Source organism: Halichoerus grypus, chromosome 1 (genome assembly GCF_964656455.1).
Source record: "Halichoerus grypus chromosome 1, mHalGry1.hap1.1, whole genome shotgun sequence".
Taxonomy (NCBI): Eukaryota; Metazoa; Chordata; class Mammalia; order Carnivora; family Phocidae; genus Halichoerus; species Halichoerus grypus.
The window spans coordinates 1,366,753-1,391,945 of NC_135712.1; the positions used below are offsets into that span (position 1 = coordinate 1,366,753).

Genomic DNA, 25,193 nt, shown 5'->3' on the forward strand with positions numbered 1-25,193 from the left:
CGTCGATGCGTGCGTTCGCCACAGGGACATACAGCACTAGAGGCAGACACGGCCACACGCGTGCACACGCACAGACCTGCACGCACGTGCAGTGCACACGGACCTACATGCATGCACACATGCTCGTGCATACATGTACACACACAAACACATACCCGTGCATACCTACGTGGACACAGATGCACACACACATCTGCTTGCACACAAGCCTGGGGAGATGTGCCCAAACTGTCACTGCCATCTCTCGGGTGTGGATTGTCTATGGTTTTGATTTTCCATGGGCTGCTTATTGGAGTTTTCTAAAATGAATACGTATTCTGTGATCAAAATACCCAAATAATATTTTTCAAAAAATAAAAAGAAAGAAAAGAAAGCAAAAGATCATTTAACAGGGCACTTTCAACCTCTCAAATGTTTGTTGAAAACACAATCTTGGTCAATTTTGGTGCTCTCCCCAAGAAAGTTCAAAACTTAAAACATCCTGTGCAGGATTTTCAATCTCTGGCCGCCGTGCCCTGGCCGACCTTCCTCCCTGACCTCAGACGGGGCGCTCTGGGGGAGGGCGTGGGGTGGGGGGCCTGGGCAGAAGTGATGCAGCCCCCCCAAAGCCGAGGAGAGGCTGGGATGGACAGGACCTGAAACGCACCCATCCTGTTGAGGAGAACCAAGGCTGCGGCTGGCCTATGGCTCGGGAGCCCCCTGCGTCCACCGAGCCGCCGTGAGCTGGTGACGGGCGAGACCCAGAAAAGTTAAGTTTTTAACTGGAAGTGTGCATAAGCAATGCCCACGTGTACTCACACACATAATTTGTAAAGATGCATGGATCTGACCACGTCCATGCTCTTTCCTAAGCCGTCCGCCCCCCATCCTCGCTGGGGTACAGAGCAGTGCGGCCGGGGCGCTGTGGAGAGGCGGGAGCCCCGCGGCCCCAGGAGCATGGAGGGGGTGCGGCTAGAAAGGTCTGGAGCTCAGTTTGGACCTGATCCTCAGGTGAGGCCGAGCACCGCGAGCGCGTCTGCTCTGGTTGGGTTTGGGGTGATGGGGGGGGATTACCTGCATGGAATCTGCGTGCGGCTGTGGCTGACGTGGGCCCGTTCCACCGTCCACGCCGCCACGCTGTGGACGTCTGCTCAGCGCCACGAGCCTCTCGGGCTCTGCATGACCCGTGAGTGACACTGGCAGCCTTTCAAGGCTGTCCGGGGGCAGCAGGGGAAGGGCCCCTTCCACAGGAGTCCGTAGCCCTGATCTTGCTTCTCTGCATGAGGCAGCCGCCCACTGCACACGCGGGTGTCACGGGCCCTCTCCCTGCCCCCGTAGGGTCGTGCTCAGGGAACAGCGTAGAACAATGACTCCCTGGCTGCTGTCCCAGCCATGCCTAATAAACTGTCCTTTGCCTCCGACCCAGCCGTCCGGCATCTTCCACCAGCGCCCAGAAGGTGGGGCAAGCCAACGGTCAGCGGCCGGGGGGACGATGCCGCACGGCCATACTTCTGGACGCAGAGGTCCCTGGACACCCACGCAGAAGGTTCCAGTGGAGCACGGGGACACTCGGGGACCGTGTCTGGGAGGGTGAGTGAAACCATCCAGCCAAGCTGAGCCAGCAGCAAGGGAACCCCCCTCCGCTCCGCAGACAGACCCTGACATTGACCGCAGCGCATGCATCCACCACGGGGGAGGCGGCAGTGCCTAGAACAGGTGCGCCGTCTGCGGAGCTCCCCGCCCACGGGAGAGTCCAGGCCTGCCGTGCAGGGTCAGGAGGAGCAGGTCGTGAGGACCAGCCGGGAGTGACCGGGCGCTGGGAACCAGGCCCCCCGAGGAGAGAGATGGCCCCCCGGATTTGGGGGTCCCCCAAGGCTCTCAACACACCATATTTGGGTGAGCTCGACGGCGGCTTCCCGCTAGAAAGCAGGGTCCCCGGCCTCCTCGTCATGGTGGGCCCAGGGAAGGCCTCTGGCCACAAGGGAAGGTCCTGGGCCACATGGGACACAGTGGCGTCCAGGCTTCGGAAGCACCATCACAGAGGGCAGACGGTGACCCCCCGGGCCGGGAAGGCTGTGGGGGTCTGCTGGGGGGCCTGGCGGAGGGGGAGCTGGGGCCACGTCCCACAAGCCCTGCCCCTGCCTGAAAGGCCACCAGGACTGTTCACACGCATGGTAACCGACTTCACAGACCCTCAGATTCCATCACCCGGATGGTAATTTGGTGATAAATTTATTTATTCAGGCTTTATTTCAACAAATATTTCCTAGCACCTTTGGCTTAAGTAGAGCAGGATCGCCGGATTGGCTTTACCACTTGGATGACCTGACATCTCTGCCTGCCTCAGTTTCCCGCCCGCAGCGTGCAGGGTGCGGCTCGGACGGACAACGAAATGGGTGAGTACACGTCAATTTCTCAGACCTGCGCCGCCAGGGGTTGTTACAGCTTCAGAGGGAAACTGAGGCAAAAGCCTAGCGCTTGTCTCAGCCCCTGGCGGGACCCGCGGCAGGACAGGTGCCCAGGAGCCCCTTCGACGTGGCCACACACAATTTTTGGCTGAATGTACAGTGGCCGAGGGTCAAGGTCAACACTTAGCAAACCCAAATACGACATCTGTGCTGGTCAGCTTGGGCGGCCGTAACAGGAAGCCCGGATCCGGTGTCTCAAACAGCGGCACTGTTCCTCACGGCCCTGAAGGCTGGACGGCCCACAAGGCGGTGCTGGTGGGGGTCGCCGACGCCCTCTCCTCCCCGAGGGGCCCCTCTGTGCCCGTCTGCGTCCTGATCTCTCCTTCCCACACGGACGCTGTTGGGCTGAGCAGGGCTCACACCAGTGATCTCATCTGATTTAATCACCTCTTTAAAGACCATACCTCCAAATACAGCCACGTTCTTCGGTGCAGGGGTCAGGGTTTCGACATGTGCCCTCGGCACACAGATCTAGGGGAGACCCGGGATCCCCTCAAGTCCTGCCCGCAGGGCTGTCGTTCAACATTACTTCGTCTGCGCAGGCCCGCTCCCGAGCCCCGCCACCCCGGTCTTGCCGCACGGTGCTGCCGTGGCGGGGCTGGGTGGCCCTGGGGTGACATGTTGCTTCGGACGGGCACTGCCCCCTTGCCCCTTGCTGCTCCCCAGCTGCCGCAGCCTTCCTGGCGCCCGACAACGGGCGGATCTTTGCAGGGGCTCCGGGATGCCAGGAACACGGAGGAAGGGAGCGCTCGAGATTCGGCCTTCCCAGGCTGGATGCCAACATGGGACCTCTGTGCGCCCCTAAATGCCAGCGTCTGTGGGGGCGCCCCGTGACTTCATGCCTGCTCCCCGAGAACACCACGAGGGAGGCACCACCGCCTCCTCCCGCTTCGGGGATGAGAAGCACTGGGGCCCCGAGAAGTTGGGTGACACGGCCCCCCGTCACGGCGACGGGCAGAGTCAGAGTCACGCCCAGACGTGCGGCTCTGGGCTGAGCCCGTCGCTCCGCGCCCTGTTGCCCACGGTGCCGCCAGCCGTTTGCGGGTCAGGCCGTGGCAGGCTGGGCCCGGCCCTCTCCGCGCGCCCGTTCGTGGGAGCTTGTGGAGCCGGCCTGCGGCTGGGCACGGAGCGCTGGGCAGACAGCCGCCGGCCTCCCCCACGTCTGCCGGCCAGGCCCAGGGACATGAGCTGTTCGGGGGCTGCTTCGGGATTACAGGAATGTCAGGAAAAGCCATCTAGCCTCCAGACTCTGCGCAGCAGACGCTGATGGATTCCCCACTTGCCTCTGGAAGGCGGAGGGTACATCTGGCTCTGGCCAGGCAGGCTCCGCTCCGTCTGCGCATCTCTGATTGGGGTGATAACTGTTTCCCTCGAGACCGGCCGGAGGGGCCTGTCCACGCTCCAGGGTGTGAGGCCAGCACTCAGGGACAGTCCCCAGAGTCCCATCATGGCGCCTGGCCGAGGCTGAGCCACTTCTCTGAGTGGGAGGGTGGATGCTCTGGCACAGATTTGGGATCAAAGCACCTGGAAACACTTTCTCAGTCCGTCCTGCCGTGTGCACGGCTGGTGTGAGGCTGGACTTTAAAACTCCAGGATCGCCAAGTAAATACTGGGTGGGCTACTAGGCTTCATTAGCATTCCTGGAGAAATCCCAAATCCCCACCTCTGCCCCCACTCCCTCCGGGGTCGGTCGCATCCCCTCCCCCGTCCCCGAGCACATGTCCCCTCTCCTTGGCCCCAGACGGCACAGGTACACCCGGTGGCCGGAACGGGAGCTGGACGCTGCTAGGCCGTGGCTTCCTTGGCAGGTCTGAGCTGCCCAGCCACGCGGGGTCACAGCTCTGGGGCTGCTGAGAGGAGCCTGGCTCCTCGGGCCAAGCCAGCACCGTGGCCCCTGGGTGCTTGGCTGACCCCGTGACTCAGAGCGTCGGGGCCAGCCCCAGGCAGCACTCACACCACGTCCTGACGGCACTAATGGCCACTCGGGGCCAGCAGGTCCCAGAGAAGAGTAGACAGAGCCTGTCCCTGAAGCTGGGACAGCCGTGTCCCCGAGGCCCACAGGCGGACAGGGAGCCAACCCCATCTGCAGCCCCAGGTTGGGGCCTGCCGGCTAGGCCCAACGTCCTGGTGTCAGGGAGGGGGAGCTATTCCTGCCGAAGGGGTACAACTTGCCTAAAGCTGCACAGAGAGGCGGGTCAGGACCCGACCTCACCTCTGGCTCTTGGTCCCTGTGGGAGCCGAGCCCCCCAGGACCCAGGGAAAGCCATACGTTAGGTCAGCGTTTGCCCCGAAGACGCAGACGCTGCAGTCTGGGAGGCTGGGCGTGGGGACCCTGGGCGGCCGGCGAGCGCAGTGGGCCCAGGACCAGGGCTGAGGCAAGGGTCTCATACTGCAGGTGGGTCCCAGGTTGCTGTGAGCTGTGCACTGGGTGGGGGAAGGAGCCCCGTGTGAGGGACCCCTCCCCCAAGTCAAACAAAACCTAACACGTTTGGGGTGGATGGACTCACAGGAGATGGAGGTGGCCGCTGACTGTCCAGGGCGGGCGTGGTGGGTTGGGAGCAGGCTGGAGAGCAGAGGGGACAACCAGGGCCAGGTGTGGGGGCGGAGGGGAGGGGGCAAAGCGCCTTCTTGCTGTTCACCCGGCTCAGGATGAGAAGCGACCGGAGTGTGCGCGAGCTAGCGGGGCCAACAGCAGAGAGGGGGCAGCAAATGAGGGACCCAAGGAGGGGGTATTGGGGCGTCTGGGACGGGGCGAGGGTGCTCAGTGGCCCCAGGCGGGCCCTCGCTGTCCTCACCAGCTGTTCTGAGATTCTCTAGGGCCATCAGCTGCAAGATGGGGGTGGGGGGCATTCAGGGCCAGAGGCTCCCTGGGGAGGGGGTGAGGAGGTGAGGACAGTAGCCGGGGGGGACCGGGCCTGACAGAGAGGGAAGGGCCAGCAAGAGGGGCTGACGGCAGAGTCTCAAGGGGCCCCTCTGGGGAAACGGGGGCAAGTTAGATGCTGGGGGTGGGGGCGAATTCCAGGCCAGAGAAGGTTCCCAGGGCGCTGACCATCCCCCAGCGCCTGCGAGCTTTCAGAAGGGTTTTTCTGAGGTTCTCATGCTCCAGGCTTTCCCAATTCCGTGAGATGTAGATAGGAAGTTGTGGTTTGCAGACACTGTCCTGCTAGATGGTGGACATTCCAGCCCTGCAGGCTTCATGGGATTATTCTCAAATGGCTCCAGGGATTTGGACGGACAGACCAGCTGTGGGAACTCTCTCCCAGATCCAGTCTGTCCTCATTCTGAGGGGCTGTGAGGCCCAGGAAGGTCAGTGGGTGGCAACGGAGTTAGTAAAAAGCCTGGATCCAGGCCTCTGAGGAGTCTGGGTTCCAGACCTCGACCTCCGGAAACTTCCTATATTCAGAAAACGTGCACCTTTCTCTGCAGCCTGGAGCATGAGGCCCTGGACTGGGGTGGGCGCTCGAGACAGAGACAGAGGGAGGAAGGGGACAGACACACAGAGATACTGAGGATGAGAGCATGGGGCGACCCCAGATCCCATTTGTCGCCCCCACACTGGCCGTTTGCCTCTGAAATCCAGAAGCAGTCTTGCGGTTGGAGCCCAAGGAGCCCCCAACACGTGGAGGCGGGTGCCCACCTCCAAGGGGTCTGAAGAGGCTCCGAAGACCACCACCCGTGTCCAGCTGGGCACTCGGCAAGCCTCCACACGCCTTGGCTTGACTTGCTGTGTATTCGATATTCCACACTTGACACAAACTCCATTCGTTGTGAAATCACCCCAGCATCCCATCCATGTCCTCAGGTGCTATTTGGGGCTCTGACTCTAAGCCCCTCTGGAAATATTTGCCCAGACATGACTATGCGGTGTAGAAAGTTCCCACTGAGAAGCACTCGGATTACGGCCCCACCTCCCTCGCGGTGCCCACAGCTTCGGGAAGCCCCGGTACCCTCCAGCAGGAAGCGGGCCCACAGGGCAGGCCGGCAAACCGCATCCGCCTCAGGCACTCTGCCCGCGGACCGCAGGCCCCACTTCCATCCCCGGAGACCTTGTTCACCACCCACCGAACTAGATGTTCCCAGATTTTGAGCTGGTGTTAGGATGTAACTTTGTTATGGGCCTCTGGTGATAAGCACCTTCCCCAGCACATTCCCAGCAATTAACGAAACTCAGAGAAGGGGACGTTTCACGGAACTGTAGATGGGTTATTCTCGAAAATGCATCTGTGTCCTCATCCTTCGGCGTTCAGTAACTCTGTGCCGATGATCTTCTGTGCCGTCCGACACAGTCTCGATTGGTTGTGTGAAAACCAAGCTCTGAGCGAATCCCTGGGATACAAGCAACGTGGCTAATGGCCCACCGAGCGCATAGTGCCTGCAGCTCAGCCCCCGCCCACCCCTGCTTCCGGCTCAGCCAGAGGAGGGGACAGAGGGCCACGCCGGCCACAGACTGTCCCCCAGAACAAAGGGAGAAAGGAGGAAAGAGAAGGAGAGGATTTTTAAAATCATGAAACGATCATGTTCCAGTTCATAGCAATACATTTTAAAAGCTAGATTACATGGGTGATTTTCTCGGGAAATACATTTTCCAAGTACAAAGCGACTCAGGTAGAAATAGGAGATCTAATTAGTCCAATGGCCCGGGAGCAGGAAAAAAACAGCCAAAGGTTTATCCTTAAAGAGGCCCCACACGCAGGCAGTTTTGTGGTAAATCCACGAACTTTAAGGAATAACCTGCACTTAGGAACGTGGGCTTGGGAGACCAGCTGCTGGGTTCAAATCCTGTCTTCACGTCTCACCAGCAGGGTGTGACCTCGGGCGGGTGACTCACACGCTCCGTGCCTCGGCTTCCTCATCTGTCAAATGAACATGAAAACAGTACCTAATTCACAGGGTCGGTTTGTAGGTTTAGACTTGACTCACATGAAATAGATACAACTGTTTGCTTAGAAAGAACTGGATACACTTGAATTGTTACCAAGAGTTACTTGCTCCCAAGCACAGGAAGACAAAAGCGTCACAATTCGGTCCATATAGTTAGTCAAAAACCAGTGGTGGGGATCACACACACACGCACACTGATAGGGACGTATTACTTATATTAGGGACACATGATTTATAGTAGGTGCACAACACCCTAAATAAAAGCACCAACAAACAGAATCCAATACATCAGGGGCAAGTTCATCTCAGGAATGCAACATGAGTCAACGTCACAAAATCCGTTAGTACGATGCATTACATTAAGAGATTAAAGAGGCAAATCCTTCATCATCTCAAAAGATGGTCAGTTCCCCAAAAACCATGTGGTAGAACTGAATATCCATTACGGAATTTCGAGCACATACAACCATGAGATCTTTAGGGAGCAAAGAATAGTGGGAAAAGTCCCCAACCCTAACACTCGTTGAACGAATACTAGAGTGGGGGTCAGCAAACTTGCGTGAAAGGTCACATAGCAAATCTTTGAGGATTTCACCGCCACTGTCGTGGCCTGGGGCCATTACAGTCTACGTAAATGACAGGAGTGGCTGCGGGCCGGCAGAACTTTATTTAGGAAAAGAGGCCATGTGGGCTGGAGTTGACCCCCGAGCCAAAGCTTGCAGACCCTGCACTGGAACCATTCACATTAAAGTCAGAAACAAGAGAAAGGGGCGCCTGGCAGCTCGGTCGGTTGAGTGTCTCTGGCCCTTGATTTTGGCTCAGGTCCTGATCTCAGGGTCGTGGGATCGAGCCCCACATCCGGCTCCGCGCTCAGCACAGTCTGCTTGTCCTTCTTCCTCTGCCTCCCCTCACTCGTGCTCTCTCTCTCTCTTCCTATCTCTGAAATAAATGAATAAGTAAATAAATAAAATCTTAAAAAAGAAAAGAAACAAAAGGAAGATGACTGATTTTATATCTGACTCCTAACAAATGGAATAATATAAGGAAATATATGATTTATAAATACTAAAGGCAGAGATAAACTACAATTAATTGCATACTGATAGGACTATTTGACTAGGAAAATCCAAACTGGAAAATCAATGGCAAACCATTAGAATTACAAGTGGCCAATTTTAAGGTCAATATATAAAAATAATAATATTCATTAAAACAACAATATATAATCATAACATTTATGGGGAAAAGTGTGCCATTTGGGACAGCAATAAAACCTAGGAGTAAACCAAGGATGAATAGATCTGACATAAAAGAAAACGAGAAAACTTCCCAAAGTTCTATATAAGTTGAGAGACCCATTCCTGAGCAGGGCTCCGTGTCACGTCAACAGCAATGTTCCTAACTGTGCCCACACTCAGTGCAATCCCCGTAAGATTCCCAACAGGATAGGTCTGTTACCACTGCTTCTGACGTCATATGAAAGAGAAAATGTGCAGGACCAGCTGACAGGCATGTTTAAAAGGATGCAGAAGGGCTTGCTATAAAGCCATCCTAATGAATGAACAGTGGCCCGGGCAGAAATGGACAAGTCGGTCCGTGGGTCAGGACCCAAAGGCCAGAGACAGAACCAAACACTTGTGGGAACTTAACAGATGATGACGGGAGCGTTTCATGCCAGGGGGGACAGGATCCCTTGCTCAGGAACGATGCTGCGTCCTTCAGCTCTGCCTCTGGCAAGGACGACGTCACAGCCCACCAGCCTCCGTGCCCTCGCCGGCTCTGCCTTCCACGGAGCCCAGCGATGCGTGGGCCGCTCCCACCTTGGTGGTGTGTTTCTTACCACTTGGTTGAGCAACAGGAGCCTGGACCTTCCGAAAGGGGCAGAGAGGAGGCCAGGGAGCGGAGACACCCCCTGACTGAGGAGGGAAGCCCACAGGAGGGGACACACTGGAGGGTATGGGGTGGTCACCGGGACGCAGAGGACAGCATCAGCCACACCCTCTGGGCTGAGGGGGGCCAGCGAGGGCAGCAGTGGGCACAGCAGCGGGGACGAGCCTGAGTCCACAGCTCCCTGGGGGCTGGGGGGGCTGACGGAGCCCGGGGTTTAAGGACACCCCACCCCCTCCCAGGTTCTCCTGGGCTGGATCCACTCTCTGCAGGTCTGGAACTTGCTGGAAGAATTCACAACCGTGGCCAGATCTAGAGCTCCAAACCAAGAAGGCAGCGTCACGCGGACTTGTCACCCCGGGGCTCCGTGGGTGGGGTCCTCTGCAGCCGGCACGGATTCCTGCTCTGCGCTGCATTCCGAGGAGCCCCCAGACCCCACCATCTGTGTGTGTTTCCGTTGACGCTATCATCTGAGAAGGGCCAAGATGAGTCCTTGAACCAGGCCTTCCAAACATAAATAAGCAGCCTGTTTCAGTAAAACAAACTACGCACTTTTTGACATTTGCCAGTGTTTTGATTCCAGAAAGGCTGTGGGCCATTCCCACAGTCCTGGCCCCCCACCCGTGGCCCTGCCCCCCGCCTCCCACCCCCGCTCACACTCACACATCTTCCCACAGCCTCCGGGGACCCGGCTCGCGGAGGAGGGCAGATGCTTGCCAGGCTCACCCCCAGCAGAAAACCCACCCCTGAAGGCACAGACAAGGAGCCACAAATTAGGGACCCAGAGCATTTTAAAGGACATTCTGCATCACCTGCCTTGGGGCAGGCCAAGTTTTGTTTTCCTGAACTGTGGACCCCACTGGCCTCGTGGGAGCTAACTTTTGACTGTAAGTCTAGCTTCCCCTCAATCCTCGGAGAGGGTCGAGGCCCTTACACCCCATGCACAGGTCAGCCTGGGACCCCCGCACCAGGGAGCTTTCAGGCTCCAGGGTCCAGCATCCCCACGAGCGGCCCCCACCCTAGGGCTTCCACATCCCACACGACCTATTTGTGAGGAGATCGGTGGTTTCCCCTACAAGAGGCTGCAGGGATGTGTTCCGGGCAGCAGGACCAGAGTCAGGTACCCTGTGCACCCCCAGGGGAAAGGCTGTGGTTCTGCCTCAGGGGAGGTGGCCCGCATGGTCATAGGGGCCACATAGCACTCTCACTGTGGACCCCTGGGACTCCCCAGCCTGGTCCTTCTGCAGGTCCTGGTCAGCCACCACCCGAGATGGTGGGTCCCACTGTGGGCAGGCCACGTGGGGAAGCTGGACCCACGTGCTGACCGCAGGAATCAGCATGCCTTCACGTCTTGGTCACTTGGTGGCCTGGGTCCCAAGAGCACTTGGGCTGTCCCTTGAGGGCAGGCAGCCCCCAGATGCTCCTGTTAAAAAATCCTTGTGGCTCATGGCCTAAGCGGAAGTCCCCTGCTCTCACTCGAGGTGACTCACTTAGCAGTCAGCTCCCCTGTGCATTTCTGGGGACAAAAGCAGGACGTTGTGGCCAGGGCACTGTGACGAGCAAGGAGGTGGAGCTCTGCACTAGTCCAGAACCTTCTTGCACATGGATCTTGGTAATTCACTCTGCACACTGAAAAGCAGGGCACCCAGGGTGCGAGAACTGCGTGAACTGGGGTGTCTGTGCCCCCCAGGAGAACCACTCCTCAGCGTGCTTCTCGCCCCGTCCCTACCCACACCCACTTCCACCAACTGTCTCCCCAGCCCGTCTGCCGCCAACGTCTCCAGGTGAAGGGTTCGGATGGGTCTCAGCTGGCGTCCCCCTGCCTGCCCTCCCCAGGTTGTTTCTGCTGACCCAAGGTGGGTCCAGGTGGCCCTAAAGCTGCCCCTTACCCCCACTCCTTCCCTGGCTCTGGCAGGGCCTCCCCATGGAATCCCAGCTTCCAGAAGAATCTCTAGGTTCCTCTTCAGAGACTCTGGTCTCCACGTCCCCACCACCTCAGGGCTGGGATCTTCTGAGACCTGTGGGAGAGATGAGACCCCGGGACTCACACACCACACCTGCTGGACCCCAGGTCAAAGGGCTTCCTTCTCCTTCTCCCCCTCCGGGGTGGCTCCTGTGGCTCATCCTTGGGGGGGAGCTGGAGGGGCCTTGGGTGGGAGTTGCTCTCTGCTCTTAGGGCAGGAGAGACATGGCCTGGCCATGCGTGCTCCAGGTTTGCCCTTCCCCAGCCCCTTCCCTCTGCCCCGGGCTCCCATCCCTGCTGTCAAAGGCCTCTCTTGCCCTCTTGTGGCAAAGTCCCCTCCAGTGGACTCTGTTGTGTGTGTGTGTCGGGGGGGGGGGGGGGGACGACGATGTGAGTGGTTGCGACTTCACACTGAGGCAGGAAACCTTAAGTATGATTCCTGTTGTGCAGGGGAAGAAGGAATTCGGTTATTATTTTTTTTTTTTACAAAGATTTCTTTTTTCTCTGAATGAAAGACTCAAACCTCTCCTGGGTCATTCCTGTTAAGGAACATAATCCAGGGGTTAATCAGCAAATGCAGGAGGGGAGAGGGGATGGGAGGAAGGAGGGGAGGAAAAGGGAGGGGGGACAGGGGAGGGGAGAGGAGAGGAGGGAGGGGGAAGGGGGGTGGCCAGGTGGACACCTGCCAGGTGGCCAGGTGGCCAATTAAGACAAGGAGCCTGTGGTGGTTAATTTTATGTGTCAGCTTGCCGGGGCTAAGGGTGCCCACAGAGCTAGTAAAACATCCATTTCTGGGTGTGTCTGTGAAGAAGCTTCTGGAAGACAGTAGCATTCGAATTGGTAGACAGAATAAAGAAGATCACCCTTCCCAAGATGGGTGGGCCTCACCCAACCCACTGAGGGCCCAGATAGAACAAAAAGAAGGAAGAAGAGTGAATTCTCTCCCCCTTCTTGAGCTGGGACATCCGTCTTGTCCTGCACTCAGACAATGGAGCTCCTGGTTCTTGGGCCTTTGGACTTGGACTAACACCACCCGCTTTCCTGGGCCTCCAGCTTGCAGACAGAGATCATGGGGCCTCAGGCCTCCACATCCCACTGAGCCAATCCCTGTAATCCATCTCCTCATATATATCAATAGATGTTCTATTGTTCAGTTTCCCCGGAGAACCCTGATCCTGATTTGAGCAAATCTGTTATAATAAAGGGCATTCTGAAACAACCAGGGCCCCATGCATGTGGACAGTGTACTTGATGATGTTATAGCATAATTAGTACATTTTTAGGTGAATTAATGATATTGTGGCTGTGTGAGAAAATGTCCTATTTCTCAGATACATATGGAAATATTTCAAATAGAACAAGTCGATGTCATTGTCAAAGTCATTTACTCTAAAACAGTACAGGCAACACAAGAAGAACAGGATGGATGCAGTAAGCGTGGTAGGAGGTGCCAGCGTTGACTCTGGGGGCGGCAGACGGGCCCCCACTTCATGCTTTCTGTTTCTGGGACTGAAAACTCATGATACACACTCTTAGGAATATGTTTTGGGATGGCTTTACTAAGAGACATAAAAGACCAAGAATCCAGCCCCAGGCACGAGGGCTGTAGGGTAGGTCCGGAGGACGAAGGGTACGTGCTGCCGGCCCCTCCTGGAGGAGAGCAGGACCTGGAGGGGACGGTGTGCGCTCCGCATGCCGAGGGACAGCTGGCAAACACACCTGGTCTAGACACCTCCAGCTCAAAGTGGCTTGAACAATAAAGACACCAACTGCATGCGAGAAGAAGCCTGGAGACCCGGTGGTCCCAGGACAGGGGCCGGGGTGTGGACGTTTCCAGCACTCCGTCTTCCCTCACTGCCCTCCTCGGGGTCCCTTCACTGCTGGGCACAGGCTGAGGCCCGCCCTCCCCCTGGGAAGGCGAGGGTGCCCTTCAAGCCAGGAACTAGGAAGACTCCAGTCACCCAAACGGTCCCCCTAGGGCAGGAGCCCCCAGGAGTCAAGCACCTCTAACAGAGCCAGTGCCCCGTGCGGGGAGTTCCTGGGGCGGGGGGGCGGTGCTGGGGAAGGAAGGGGTGGCAGTGAGGGGCAGGGAAGCAAGGCCCCCCCCACTGGACTGAGCTTCCTGAGGGGACCCCTGCCGCCTCTGCCGCAGAACCTGGCACGGGGAGGGAGGAGCAGACCTGGGCTGCCCAGGAGTGGGGCACAGGACCCGCTCACCCGCTGACCCCAAGTCCCAGCTCCTCCACATTCAGCTCCCACCCCATCCCCTCCAATGTCCTGTGCCCCTCGGGCACAGGGGGCGCCCTCGCACTGCGGTCTTCCACAGACACCCCCTCCCCCCCATAGGAGACACCTTGTCTTCTCGGAAATCCCCGGGCCTGGCGGGTCTGCGGCTCGCGTGCCACACCTGGCCAGCTGTGCGAGCCTCGGGTCAGTCCTGCGGCTTGCCCGCCCCAAAGCCCGAGGGCTGCCCGCGGGCCGCGGAGCGGAGGCTGAGACCCGCGCCGCGCCGCAGCTGGCAAAGCCCACCTGGGCCTGCGCTCCACTCGGCGCGGCCCCAGCCCCCAGGCCAGCCCCGCCCCCGCCCCTCTGGCTCCTCCCACAGGCCCGGCCCCGCCCCACTCCACACGGCCCCCAGGCCCCGCCCCCGGTCCTCTGGCTCCACCCACAGGCCCGGCCCTACCCCCACCCCCCCGCGCAGCCCCACAGGCCCCGCCCCCGGCCCAGCCCCGCCCCCGGCCCTCCGGCTTCGCCTACAGACCCGGCCCCGCCTCACCGCGTGCAGCCCACAGGCCCCGCCCACAGGCCCGACCCCGCCCCACGGCCCACAAGGTCCCGCCCACAGGTCCCGCCCCGGCCCTCTGGCTCCGCCCCAGGCCAGCCCCGCCCCCAGGCCCGGCACCTGCCCGGCCTCCACCTGGCGCGGCTCACAAGAGAGGACGTCCGCGCTCCGGACGCGCCTGCCAGCATCTTCGGCCTGGTAGACGCCCAGCCTCGGAATGACGCAAGACGCATGCGTGGCGTTGCCGTGGCTTCAGGAGACTCGTTCGGGGGGGGGCGGGCGCTTCCGGGGCGGAGCGCGGTCGCCGGAAGTGCGTGGCCGCCCAGGGCCATGGCGGCGCTCGGCGTCGTCTTCCTGGTGCTGATCCAAGCGGCGTCCTGGCCGCCGGCCTCGGCCTCGGGCGAGGAGTTCTGGCCCGGCCAGTCGGCGGCCGACATCCTGTCGGGGGCGGCGTCCCGCAGACGGTAAAAGGGCGTCCGCGCCTTGGGCGGGGCTCCTGCGGGGGCCACCTGTGGTCGGGGGGCCGGGATCCGGCGATCTGGCCCGGGGACCGCGGGCCGGGGACGGGGCGGAGCCTGCGTCGCCCGCACCCCCTTACCCCCGCCGGCGTTCCGGCCTGCGCCGCGAGCAGGGCTCACCCTGGGCTGCTGCGGCCTCCCGGAGCCCCCAGGAAGGGCTGGCTGTGGGGTCAGCCTGGAGGGGCAGGCCCGGGGGCCGCTGTTAGACGACGCGGGGCCTTGCCCTGGCTCGGAGATGGTCCTCGGAGAGCTCAGCCTTGTCCGGCTGCACGCGGCTGGGGGACGTTCCCTAGACGGGCCTCAGGGGCGGGAATCAGGTGTCTGCCGTGCGGCCGTTCCTGAGCGTTTGGCACAGAACAGACCCCGCACTAAGCGCTGACGCGTAGGGATGGCACAGGGTCCCCTCCTGCGTGTCGGCGGTCTGGGGGAGATGGGGGGCCCAGGCGGTTTTGTGGAGGCCGTCTGACCTGTGATAGCACAGCGCGTTGAGTGCAGAAGCGGGTATGAAAAGAAGAGTTACAGAAACTACAAACATTGCCGTTCTTCTAACTATTTTTGTTTAGAAAAGTATACTTATATTTCATTTAAAAAATATTCAGAGTAACGACGTAATGGCCTCTTATTGGTATTTTAAGTGAATTAATACATGCATTTTAAAGTTGTTATTTTAACTTCTAACGCCGGAATTATGGATGCAACCCACATAGACAACAGTCTTACAGGGTCTTCGGTAGTTGTTAAGAGTGTAAGGGTGTGGGGAGACGGAAACGTTTGAGCACGTTGGAAGGCTGATTCTCAGGCTCTCGTGGCTGGGACTCTGCCGGTCTCGGTGGATGGTTGCTAGTCATCCAGCAGGTGCTCAGATGTGTGCTCGGCCTCCTCATGGGCTTGGTGAGTGATGGGCTGTATAGAAACGGGCTGGCAGCTGCCTCCTCTTTGCCCCTGGAGAGCCCAGAGTCTGCACCGTAAGCATCGGGGCGCCTCTGCGCTGCAGCCCCGCTGTCCCGCCCCTCCCCGCCAGGTACCTCCTGTATGACGTCAACCCCCCAGAGGGCTTCAACCTCCGCAGGGACGTCTACATCCGCGTCGCCTCCCTCCTGAAGACGCTGCTTAAGGCTGAGGAGTGGGTGCTGGTGCTTCCTCCGTGGGGCCGCCTCTATCACTGGCAGAGCCCTGACGTTCACCAGGTCCGGATTCCCTGGGCCGACTTCTTTGACCTTCCGAGTCTCAACAGAAACATCCCGGTCATAGAGTACGAGCAGTTCATTGCAGGTGAGGCAGCGGTCGCGGCTGTGTCAGCCCTGCCGTGGTGACACTTGATCGGCGTGGGGGCCCCGCTTGTTTCCCACCTCCAGCTCCCAGTGATCTGAATTGTGTGAGCCGCGGGCCCCCTTTGCCTCTGAAATCTGGGGCAGCTGGTGAGCCGGCGGAGGGTGCTCGCGGCTGTGGTGGGAAGGCCGCTGGCGGAGGCCGGGCCTGCGCCCAGCAGGATGTGCTCTTGTGCAGAGAAGGCCCCACGTCTCCGAGGGAAGGCACCCTGCCCTTGGCGTCGACCTCACGATGCCTCACTCAGTGCTGGCCAAGACTCGTCATAGTGCGTCCCGTTCCACTCGGTCCTGCTCCGTCTATTTAATTTTTTTAAAGAGAGAGAAGTTGAAGATTTTCTTAGAACAAGGGTGTTCAGAGTTCAGCATTGCTTTCTTTAGAAGACATAAGCTTAAAAGGCAGTGACACGTTTTTGCTGCCCCATCAGCCTGGAAGAGGGAGGCGCCGACGCGATGCTGAGCTCCGGCCGCGTGCGGACCCGCAGAGCTCAGGACTGCAGCTGCCACGTCTTCATTTTTCATGTTCTGCTCTCGCTGCGCCTTAGTCCCTGTCACTTTGGGACGTTTCTGTGGCGGGGTCAGTCCTGTGAACGCTGCGGGATGGAACGATATAGGTATCTCCTGGTATTTTCGTCTATGGGGAAGAAGCAAACTCTGAGACCTGTAAAAAGCAGTCTTGGAATACATCCTTCTGTGACCCAAGACGAGAGATGTCGCTGGGTGCTTAGTCTGACTTAGTCTGGGAATCAGCCTCAGCCTTGGTCTGAACCACGGGTCATGGAGCCTCCCAGAGAAACTGCCCTTCACCTCCGTGCAGGGCTGTGGCCAGCAGGTTTCCTGACAGGCAGACACAAGGCCAGGACTGAGCCTCAGCCATGTGAGGTGGTGCTCAGTGGGGGACACTGGGTGCGCTGGGTGGGGAGGCTGGTCCTCTCCTCCTGCTCTTGAAGCCTCAAGCCTGTAGCCACCAGCGGGGCAGCGGGGGCAGGAAGATGGGGCGTCCTGGGTGACGTGCTGCGGGGCAGGCGGGGCAGGCAGACCCGCGTGGCCTTCACCTGCCCAGCCAGCCTCGACTTTGCTCAGCTGTCTCCCCTACGGGCGGAGAGGGAAGGGTGCCTGTCCTGGGACGGGCTTCCAGGACATGTGCAGCAGGGCGCCGGGCATCTCACCCTCCCTGCGAGAAGGGCTCTGGAGCTCTGGGACCAGGCCCCACCAGCAGTGCAGCCCCTGAACGGGGGGCGGGGGGGAATGTGGAAAAGACACCAGACTTGCACTTGATGCAGCTCTCTTGTGACTGGACTCTGTTGGAACGCATCTTCGTTAAGCACTGTGGACGTGGCCGGCAGGTTCTAGGTGGGGTGGGTGCAGTGGGTGGGACGGACACAGACTCTTGGTCTCCTGGAGCTCCTGTGGGGAGCGGGGAGGCAGAAACCAAGTGACAGAAGTACCCAGACGGGGAGGGGTGGCACGGAGAAAATGAGAGTGGGAAGGGGTACGGGCTGTTGGGGGTGGGAGGCTGTGGCCAGGAAGGCCCTGTGGCACCAGGGAGGTGCGGTTTGAATGGCCTCACAGGGTTCAGGGGTGAGCCCTGAAGGGAGCAGTGCCCGCGAGGCTGGTCCATGCAGGGAAGGGGGCATGTGCTTGCGGGGCAGCGGGGAAGACAGAGCACGTGGGGCCTGTGGCTGTCGTGAGGATTGGGGGGCCGAGGGCAGGGCAGCTGCTGGAAGAGGTGGGAGTGAGGAGCCCCTGGGAGCAGCAGGGCCCGGACAAGCTCCAGCACCCCCGGGCAGTCCGTCTCTGCCTTTCAGGACCTCGTGCCCTGATGCCACTCGTTCTGTCCTGTGCCTGCTTCCGTGAGCTCTCTGCGGTCCTGCAGGGAGGAGGGTGGCATTAAACGAAGTAACGGTCTCTCTGTGCCTGTGCATCAGCTTCTGGTTCTTGTCACACGGTCGTTCTTGGCCTCTTCCAGAATCCGGCGGGCCCTTCATCGACCAGGTTTATGTCCTGCAGAGTTACGCGGAAGGGTGGAAAGAGGGCACCTGGGAAGAGAAGGTGGACGAGCGGCCGTGCCTCGCCCCGCTGCTCTACTCCCCGGACAAGCACGAGTACTACAGGTGCGGCCGCGGGGGGGGCCTGGGGGGGGCGGCGGGGGCGCGGGCCGCGGTGCGTTTGCACGGGGCGGTCTGGTCGCCCAGACTGGTTGCCCTCAGAAGACCTCCCCGTGGAGGGGCTGTGGACAAAGCACCAGAATAATTGGGTTCTGGAAACCCTGTGCTCCGGGAGCCCGTGGGAGGGCCGCGGCCGTTTCCAGGGCCGTTACTGTGCGAGCGCGAGCGCGGAGCTCGTCTCTGTCCTGTCCGCCCGCTGCCCGGCTCTGCGCTCGCCGCTGCCCAGGGTCCCCAGAGCAGCTCCGCTGGTCCCCTCAGGTCAGATGAGAGCGTGGCTTCTGTCCGAGTTGTCACCAGGACGTCACTAGCTGGCGGCACGGGCAGTCGGCTTGCCCTGAGAGAAGCGGCTGCCTTGTCACACGAGGCCGTGCCCTGTGCGTCCGCGTTTACTTGTTGCGCGTGCGGAACAGACTAATGGAGGCGCTGGGCCCTTGTTTTCCAGAGGATGGTTTTGGGGTTATGAAGAGACGAGAGCTTTGAACGTCTCCTGTTTGTCCGTTCAGGGATCAGCTTCCATCATGGCGCCTGTCCTGCTGCGAAACACGTCAGCGAGGTGAGTGCCCGGCCAGTGAAGGAGCGTGCGCGCGCATTTGTGTGTGTGTGTGTGTGCGTGTGTGTGCGCACGTGCTGGCCTGGCGTCGGAACCCTCCTTGCCGGGGCCCGTGTGGGGGGCACGGGAGAGGTAGACCTCGTCCCCACCCCACACCTGGGCCACGGTGAGGCGGGACTGGGAGAGAGCAGGAGGCCGCGTGCCCCTGGGGAGAGCCCGGGACGGGGACATGGGGACAGAGACCGAGGAGGAGGCTGCATATGTCCCTGGGGAGAGCCCGAGACGGGGACATGGGGACAGAGACCGAGGAGGAGGCTGCATATGCCCCTGGGGAGAGCCCGAGACGGGGACATGGGGACAGAGACCGAGGAGGAGGCTGCATATGTCCCTGGGGAGAGCCCGGGACGGGGACATGGGGACAGAGACCGAGGAGGAGGCTGCATATGTCCCTGGGGAGAGCCCGGGTTTAGGGCGGCTGTCCCCGTGCTCGGGGGTCTGTGCGGCGAGTGCGGCTTCACGCGGTGTTGCTCAGCCCCTGCCCAGCGGGAACTCATCGGCCCGGGTCTCTCGTCCCGCTGCTGGTGGGCGGAGGAGTCTGGTGCACACCTGGATGGCCCCGGGGCCCTGTCCGAGGTGATGGCGCCGCAGGTGTGTGGGGTCCTGGGGGCAGGAGGGCAGTGAGGGCACAGGCCGGACTGGGAAGGGAGCACCAACCTGATCTTAGTTCACCTGCCCGGGTGATTGCCCAGGTGTGGCCGAAGCAGGGTGAGGGCAGGCCCGGGAGGGTATGGAGGTGGCCCACCACAACCCCCAGCCCGTCCCGGATCCCACCTGCTCTCGCTTCCGCAGGTAGCTCTCATGCTCAGCCGCCTCGAAGCTGGACCTCGGAGTGGTCAGGGGGGCAGCTGTGACCTGCCTGAGCCATCCCCCCCCGGCGCCCCGTCCCACTCAGGACACGGGGACGGGGACAGAGCAGGAGGCCGTGCGCCTCCCCCAGACTCGTGCCCCTGCATCCTCCTGGCCTGAGTGGACACGGCCCCTGCTGGGGTGTCCTCTCTGCACGCTTTGATGCTTCGGGCTGTTTGATCGCCCCAGGAAGGGGCCTGTCTTGGCCCTCGCTTTGCAGGGAAGGAGTTGAGTGCTCCCCGACGGAGGTGCGAGCTTGAGCCTTGAGAAACGCAGACATGCTAAGTTCATTCGGGTGATTGTTTGCAAACGGGATCGAGGTGTCCCTCCTGGTGTGGTTTTGCCCTTGGGCTGTGAGTCCACAAAGTCACAGATCTTCCAGAACTGGACCATGTCTGTGTGCTGGGAGCTCCGTCTGGGGCTTTCTCTGTATGCTGCTGGGGCCATCTTGCTCGTTTGCTTCATTGTGTTTTCTTTCTTGCATCAGTAGTCGTGGGGGGCTTGGTGACCCCAGTTCAGTGGCTGGGACAGGAGAGACACCCCCCCGATGCTGAGAGTCCCTTAGGAACTTGCAGCCCCCGTCGGGAGTGTGTGCGGAGACTGGCAGCCGCCTCCCCGAGGGGCCCCAGCACCGGGCCCACGTGCGCCTGGGCGGCTCTCAGCTTTGTTCGCAATGTGCTCTGGAGCAGGCCGATAGAAGCACTTTGAGATTAAATGCTTTCTGTCTTGTTTGAAAACAGGTCGGTGATGTTGGACAGAGCCGAGAACCTCCTGCACGACCACTACGGGGGGAAGGAGTACTGGAACGTGAGTGCCCGCCGGCGCCTCCCGAGGTCCCCACAGCGCTGCTCGGGGCGCATCTGTGAACGTCTGTTAGACGGTCGGCGTTTGCTGACCGCCAGCGTGGAGGGGGGTGCAGCAGGGAGGGGGAGCTGGGGGGTGCGGTGGGGGGAGCTGGGGGGTGCGGCGGGGGGGGCGCTGGGGGGGCGGCGGGAACCACAGCTCTGCACTTTGGGGCAGCCCCGGGGCAGCAGCGCGGGCTCCACGTGGTTGGCATGTTTGCGTGTCAGGTGATAGGTTTGTTATTTATGGAAACTGATTATTGAAAGAAAGAGTTTTTTACTTCTAAAAACACGCAGTTTGCATCTTGTAAGCTCCACGCCCCACGCTGCCGGTTAGCGGTGCGTCCCAGGGGCGAGCGCACGTCTGGCGCTGTGGGTCGGGCAGAAGCCTGAGGAATGGGCCTCACGCCCCCTCTGCAGCTGTCACTGCTTTGGGGGTCTGCCCTGTCCGAGGGGCGTGGAGCTCCCATGGGCAGCTGGGGTGGGCAGAGGTGAGGCACCTGTCGGGAGGACCCGGGAGAGACCCCTGCTCCCTGGACACGTGACCTGGGTGTCTCTTGAGCGGGTCATTCCCGAAGCACGGCGGGGCCTTGTGATCACTGCCCACGTGGTTCTGCGCCTCTCACCAGCATCGTGGTCCCCCCGCCAGCTGGGAGGGCGGTGACTCCCTCCTGCTAGCCATGGGCTCTTAACCAGAGCCGGGTCCCTCCAGCAAGGGGCTGTCCCAGCATCACAAGCTCCGCGTCTGGGGACGGTCCTGGTAGACGCTGCTCACCGTCTGGCCTCGTGCTGGTCGATGACCTGTCGCTACCAGACTCTCAGGAGCCCGTCCTCATCTGACCTCCGAGAGTGCCGGGTCGTCGTCCTCGGCATCCCTGTCGGAGTCTCGGGCTGCTCTGGGGAGGCGGGCGGGGCTCCAGGGCCCCTGCTTGGGGGTCGGCGGGGCACTCAGCAGCGCGGCTTTCTGCGCCCCTCAGACCCGGCGGAGCATGGTGTTCGCCAAGCACCTGCGGGCCGTGGGAGACGAGTTCAGAAGCAAGTACCTGAACTCCACGGACGAGGCCGACAGGATCCCCTTCGAGGAGGACTGGACCAAGATGAAGGTAGCGCCCCCACTTGTTCTCACTCGAGGATGCGCACGTGACCCCTCAGATGCCAAGCCCGTCCCAGGGCAGCTGTGGACGCCCACCAGGAGAGTCCCCTTGTCCCCACACAAGCTCAGGGCGACAGCTCGGGTCCGTTTCCTCCTCGGCGAGCCGGGAGACCGTGGCAGGTTCCAGCGGCAGCCGCCAATCTGAGAGTAAAAGGGCGGCAGACCCGGACTCCCGTCGGCGTGTCTGCCCTGTGGCGCGGGAGCCGCAGAAAGTTTCTTCTGAGGGTTTGGTTTTCACATAACTTAATTTCAACAAAGAATACGCTGCTTTCCCCGCAGGCGTTGTTTCTCGGTGTTTCCGGTACAGCGGGGTGGCACAGCGCTCCCCCGGGCGCTTGTCCCCTGGGCGCCTTCCAGCGGAGCGGCGAGACGTCCCAGCCCCGGTTTTTAGGGCGTTCGGATAGTGTTTCCTGAGAAAATGCAGTTATGGGTGGATTTTTTAATCTAATGTGCATATGTTTTCTAGAGTTGTATTTACTTGATTTCACTCCGATAAAGGGTCTGTGTGATTAGCCAGTTCATGGTCTTAGAAAGACATCCGGTGCCCAGAGTCCCCGAGTCCCCGAGACAGGCCCGCGGGCGGGGCGCTGCCGTGTGGGAGCCCGTGTGGGGGCCCATGTCCCCCGGCGTCCCGAGTGCCAGTGGCTCCCGGTCCTCCTCTGCCAGGTCGTGCTGGGCTCCTCGCTGGGGGGCCCGTACCTCGCAGTTCACCTGAGGAGAAAGGATTTCATCTGGGGCCACAGAGAGGACGTGCCCAGTCTGGACGGGGCCGTGAAGAAGATCCGCAGCCTCATGAAGACCCACCAGCTGGACAAGGTGTTTGTGGCCACGGACGCCGTCAGGACGGGTACGCGGCTCCGGCTCTGCCCCCGTCTGCCGACCCGTCCGCCGAGCCCTGTCACGTCCTGGGCGGGCCCAGGTGCAGCTGCGAGCGCCGTGTGGCCGGGAGGCAGCGCCGGATCCTGTGTCCGTGCCCCTGACCTTAGCCGCTGAGCCCGCAGAGCCGGCGCGTGGCCGAGCGTGCGTCCCGTGGGCACCGCGGCCCCCGGTCATCGGCTCTCCCTCGCTTTGCAGAGCACGAGGAGCTGAGGAAGCTGTTGCCCGAGATGGTGAGGTTCGAGCCCACGTGGGAGGAGCTGGAGCTCTACAGGGACGGCGGCGTGGCCATCATCGACCAGTGGATCTGCGCGCACGCCAGGTGCCTCTGCCGGCCGCCGCGGGCCCCCCCGTTTTCTGTCCCCCTCCGTGGCGGCTGGTCCGCGTTGGCTAGGCTGACCCGGAGCGCCATTGCAACGGTCTGCTCGTCGCCTGCAGGCGTACTCCCCGGGGCCGCCGTCAGACTTGGTCCGGGCCTCCCCTTTCCCTCCCCGTAGCGGGGGAGGGACCCCACCCAGGGTCTCGCTCCCCCGGGCCCGGCGACGGCCTCCAGCTCACGTGTCCCTGCAGAACATGCCCAGGGTCTCTCGAAAGCCGGTCAGCGCGAGCTCCGTGTGCAGCGTCGTCCCGGGAGGCCCGCCCGTCCCGGAGGAGAGCGGGGGCCGGGGCTGGGAGGAGGCCCGCACGCTTCAAGTGGGGTGGAGGCTAAGAGTAGAGTTGCCGGTTTCCCCGCGTCTGCAGGATCCCCAGAAGCACGGGGCCCGTGCGTGCAGGCTGTAGGCTGGGGGCCCTCTCCTCTGAGCACGTGGGGCGGGGTGACCTCTCTGCCCTGGGATCTCAGCAACCGCCCCCCCCCGAGCCCCAAACAGCCGGAATCCGGCAGCGTTCTCGAGTCACCGCCGTGCAGGACCTGCGGGCACTACCTCCCTTCCCCCCACCTGCCGCAGGGGTCGGGCGCTGGGCTCCTTCAAGCGGCTCTTGTGTCCCCTGGTTTGCTTGTCAGGTTCTTCATCGGTACCTCGGTCTCCACGTTTTCTTTCCGGATCCACGAGGAGAGAGAGATCCTCGGGCTCGACCCCCGGACGACATACAACCGCTTCTGCGGGGACCGGGAGGTAGCGTGTGAGCAGCCCACGCACTGGAGGGTCGCCTACTGAGCCGGCCGGCCGCTTGTGGGCCCCGCGCCCTGGACACTACACGCACTGGCTCGTGGTCTCCCTCTGAGCACACGTGTGGCCTCGGGGTCGCGCCTGCCCTGCTGGTGGGCAAGGCCGCCCCACCCTCACTCTTTAGGGTCACAGTCGCAGCCCACGGCCACGTGAGCCACGGTGCGTGTCCGTTCTCGGTGTTTCCCCCACCGTCGGCTGCCCGGGACGCTGGCTGCGTGTCACGTGGGGTCTGAGCCTGGGCCTCCGCTGCTGGCAAGTCGGTGTGACGTGAGGAGGTGCGGGGCTCGTTTCAGCGGCCGGGTCTGGAGGGTGCCCGGCAGCGAGGGCCGTGCCCGTGGACCTGCTGCGGTTTCAGCCTGTTGGTACTGCTCCTTCTGCCCTTTGACCTGCGGGAGGCCCCCAACAAGTTGCCAGGAAGGCGAACCGCCGCCGCCTCGCAGAACTGGGGCTGAGGCCTGTGGGGGCCGGTGAAGTGCTCTCTCTCCTCCCCGGCTCAGATGCCGGAAGGTTCCTCGGCAGCTTTTCAGGCTTCGCTGGGTTCGCACGGAGGGGAGCCCCCGCGGCTGGCTGAGGCGCTGTGGGCTGGTCGCTGGTGAGCGCCGTGGTGGCGTTGGGGTCGGCCGCCCCGGGTCCTGCCCCGCGGTGGGCTGAGGGGGCCAGGAGCACGGTCACTCAGGCCTCCGAAGGGTTTGGAGTGCACTGCCGATCTCGGGGCTCATGCCGCTGCCCAGAAACCCCTTCTGGGCCTCGGGCATGGCCACCACCCATCCCCCCTGACCAGGAGCCCCAACGTCCCACAGACACCCCGGGTGAGCCGCAGGGGCCGCGGCCCAAAGCCCGGGGGCTGCTTCTGTGTCTCCTTCCTGAGCTTTGAAAACCAACCCCAAATGCCCTAGGGTCCTGTGACGTCACTCACGGCTGTGCGGGGGAAACAATGAAGTATTTATTCTTTGCCCATTTGTACCTTCAAATACTATTAATAAAATACATTTTCTAGAAAACTGGAATTCTAGAGATTGTCTTTTTACACCCTTGAATTTTTTTCTGGCTTTCTGAAAACTACAAACAGTCCAGACTGTGACCTTCACTTTGCATTTCGAGGAAAACGATTGCTTCGTCCTACTCGGTCTCCCTCGGGCCGCGGTGGCAGGGACGGGGAGAGTGCCGTCTCCCGTCCTTCCGCTGCCCGGCTTTGCTGGGAAGAGCTGGGCACTGGAGAGCTGCGGGTCAGGCACCGGGGAGGCCGGTCGTCCTGGGTCCGTTCTCGGGAAGGACCAGCCCGCGTGCCCCATTCGTGTTAGGGGGCGCACAGTGGTGGGGGGCGGGGCGGGGGCTGCAGGCCTGGCGAACTGGCAAAGCTGCTGGGACCGTGGCCGGCCCAGCACCGGGAGGAGAATTGCGGGGAGCGGCGGAGGGCGTCTCCTGGGGCCCAGGCGGGTGGGGGCGGGACCCCCTGGAGGGACGGAGCAGAGAAGGGGGCGGACAGCCTGCAGGCCGGGGTCCAGGTGAGACTGGGTTGGGGGCTGTCAGGGAGGGCAGGACTCCAGGGGGACTGGGCTGCTGCAGCGCTTCATGGGGGGCTGGGGTGGGGAGCAGCGGGCGGACGCGGGGGGAGCGTGGGCGCAAGAAGGAAGCACGTGAGCCGTCCACCTTGGCCTCGGCGTGGCAGGCGAACCATCGGGCGGGCTCTTCAGGTGGAAAGCCTGGTGCCTCGGTGGGTCCTGGC

At 61.5% G+C, this 25,193-nt stretch overlaps 1 protein-coding gene and 1 long non-coding RNA gene across 6 annotated transcripts; one reads left to right on the forward strand and one right to left on the reverse strand.

Moving 5' to 3' along the window:
- Nucleotides 1-6,965: 6,965 nt before the first annotated feature.
- LOC118523594 (uncharacterized) lies at nt 6,966-14,211 on the reverse strand. 3 transcript variants are annotated; one of them, XR_013445199.1, is made up of 4 exons: nt 14,110-14,211; nt 10,424-11,233; nt 8,979-9,741; nt 6,966-8,267 (listed from the first exon to the last, which is right to left on the reverse strand). It is a non-coding gene; the product is annotated as an uncharacterized LOC118523594 (long non-coding RNA). The 3 variants fall into 3 exon arrangements; XR_013445193.1 differs by having other exon boundaries at nt 8,979-9,719; nt 14,110-14,210; XR_013445205.1 differs by having other exon boundaries at nt 11,105-11,233; nt 14,110-14,209.
- Nucleotides 14,212-14,244: 33 nt separating this feature from the next.
- On the forward strand, nt 14,245-24,468 carry POFUT2 (protein O-fucosyltransferase 2). 3 transcript variants are annotated; one of them, XR_013445173.1, is made up of 9 exons: nt 14,245-14,424; nt 15,500-15,750; nt 17,773-17,917; nt 18,414-18,524; nt 20,168-20,234; nt 21,247-21,372; nt 22,089-22,388; nt 22,497-22,620; nt 23,302-23,440. XR_013445173.1 is itself a non-coding variant. In XM_078065939.1 (9 exons), exons 1-9 carry the CDS (start codon nt 14,291-14,293, stop codon nt 23,453-23,455), a joined length of 1,191 nt encoding a protein of 396 aa, XP_077922065.1. In that variant the 5' UTR covers nt 14,245-14,290; the 3' UTR covers nt 23,456-24,468. The 3 variants fall into 3 exon arrangements, 2 of the variants coding, with proteins under 2 accessions (XP_077922065.1, XP_035929154.1); XM_078065939.1 differs by having other exon boundaries at nt 17,814-17,917; nt 18,475-18,524; nt 22,089-22,269; nt 23,302-24,468; XM_036073261.2 differs by having other exon boundaries at nt 14,247-14,424; nt 22,089-22,269; nt 23,302-24,468.
- Nucleotides 24,469-25,193: the final 725 nt, after the last annotated feature.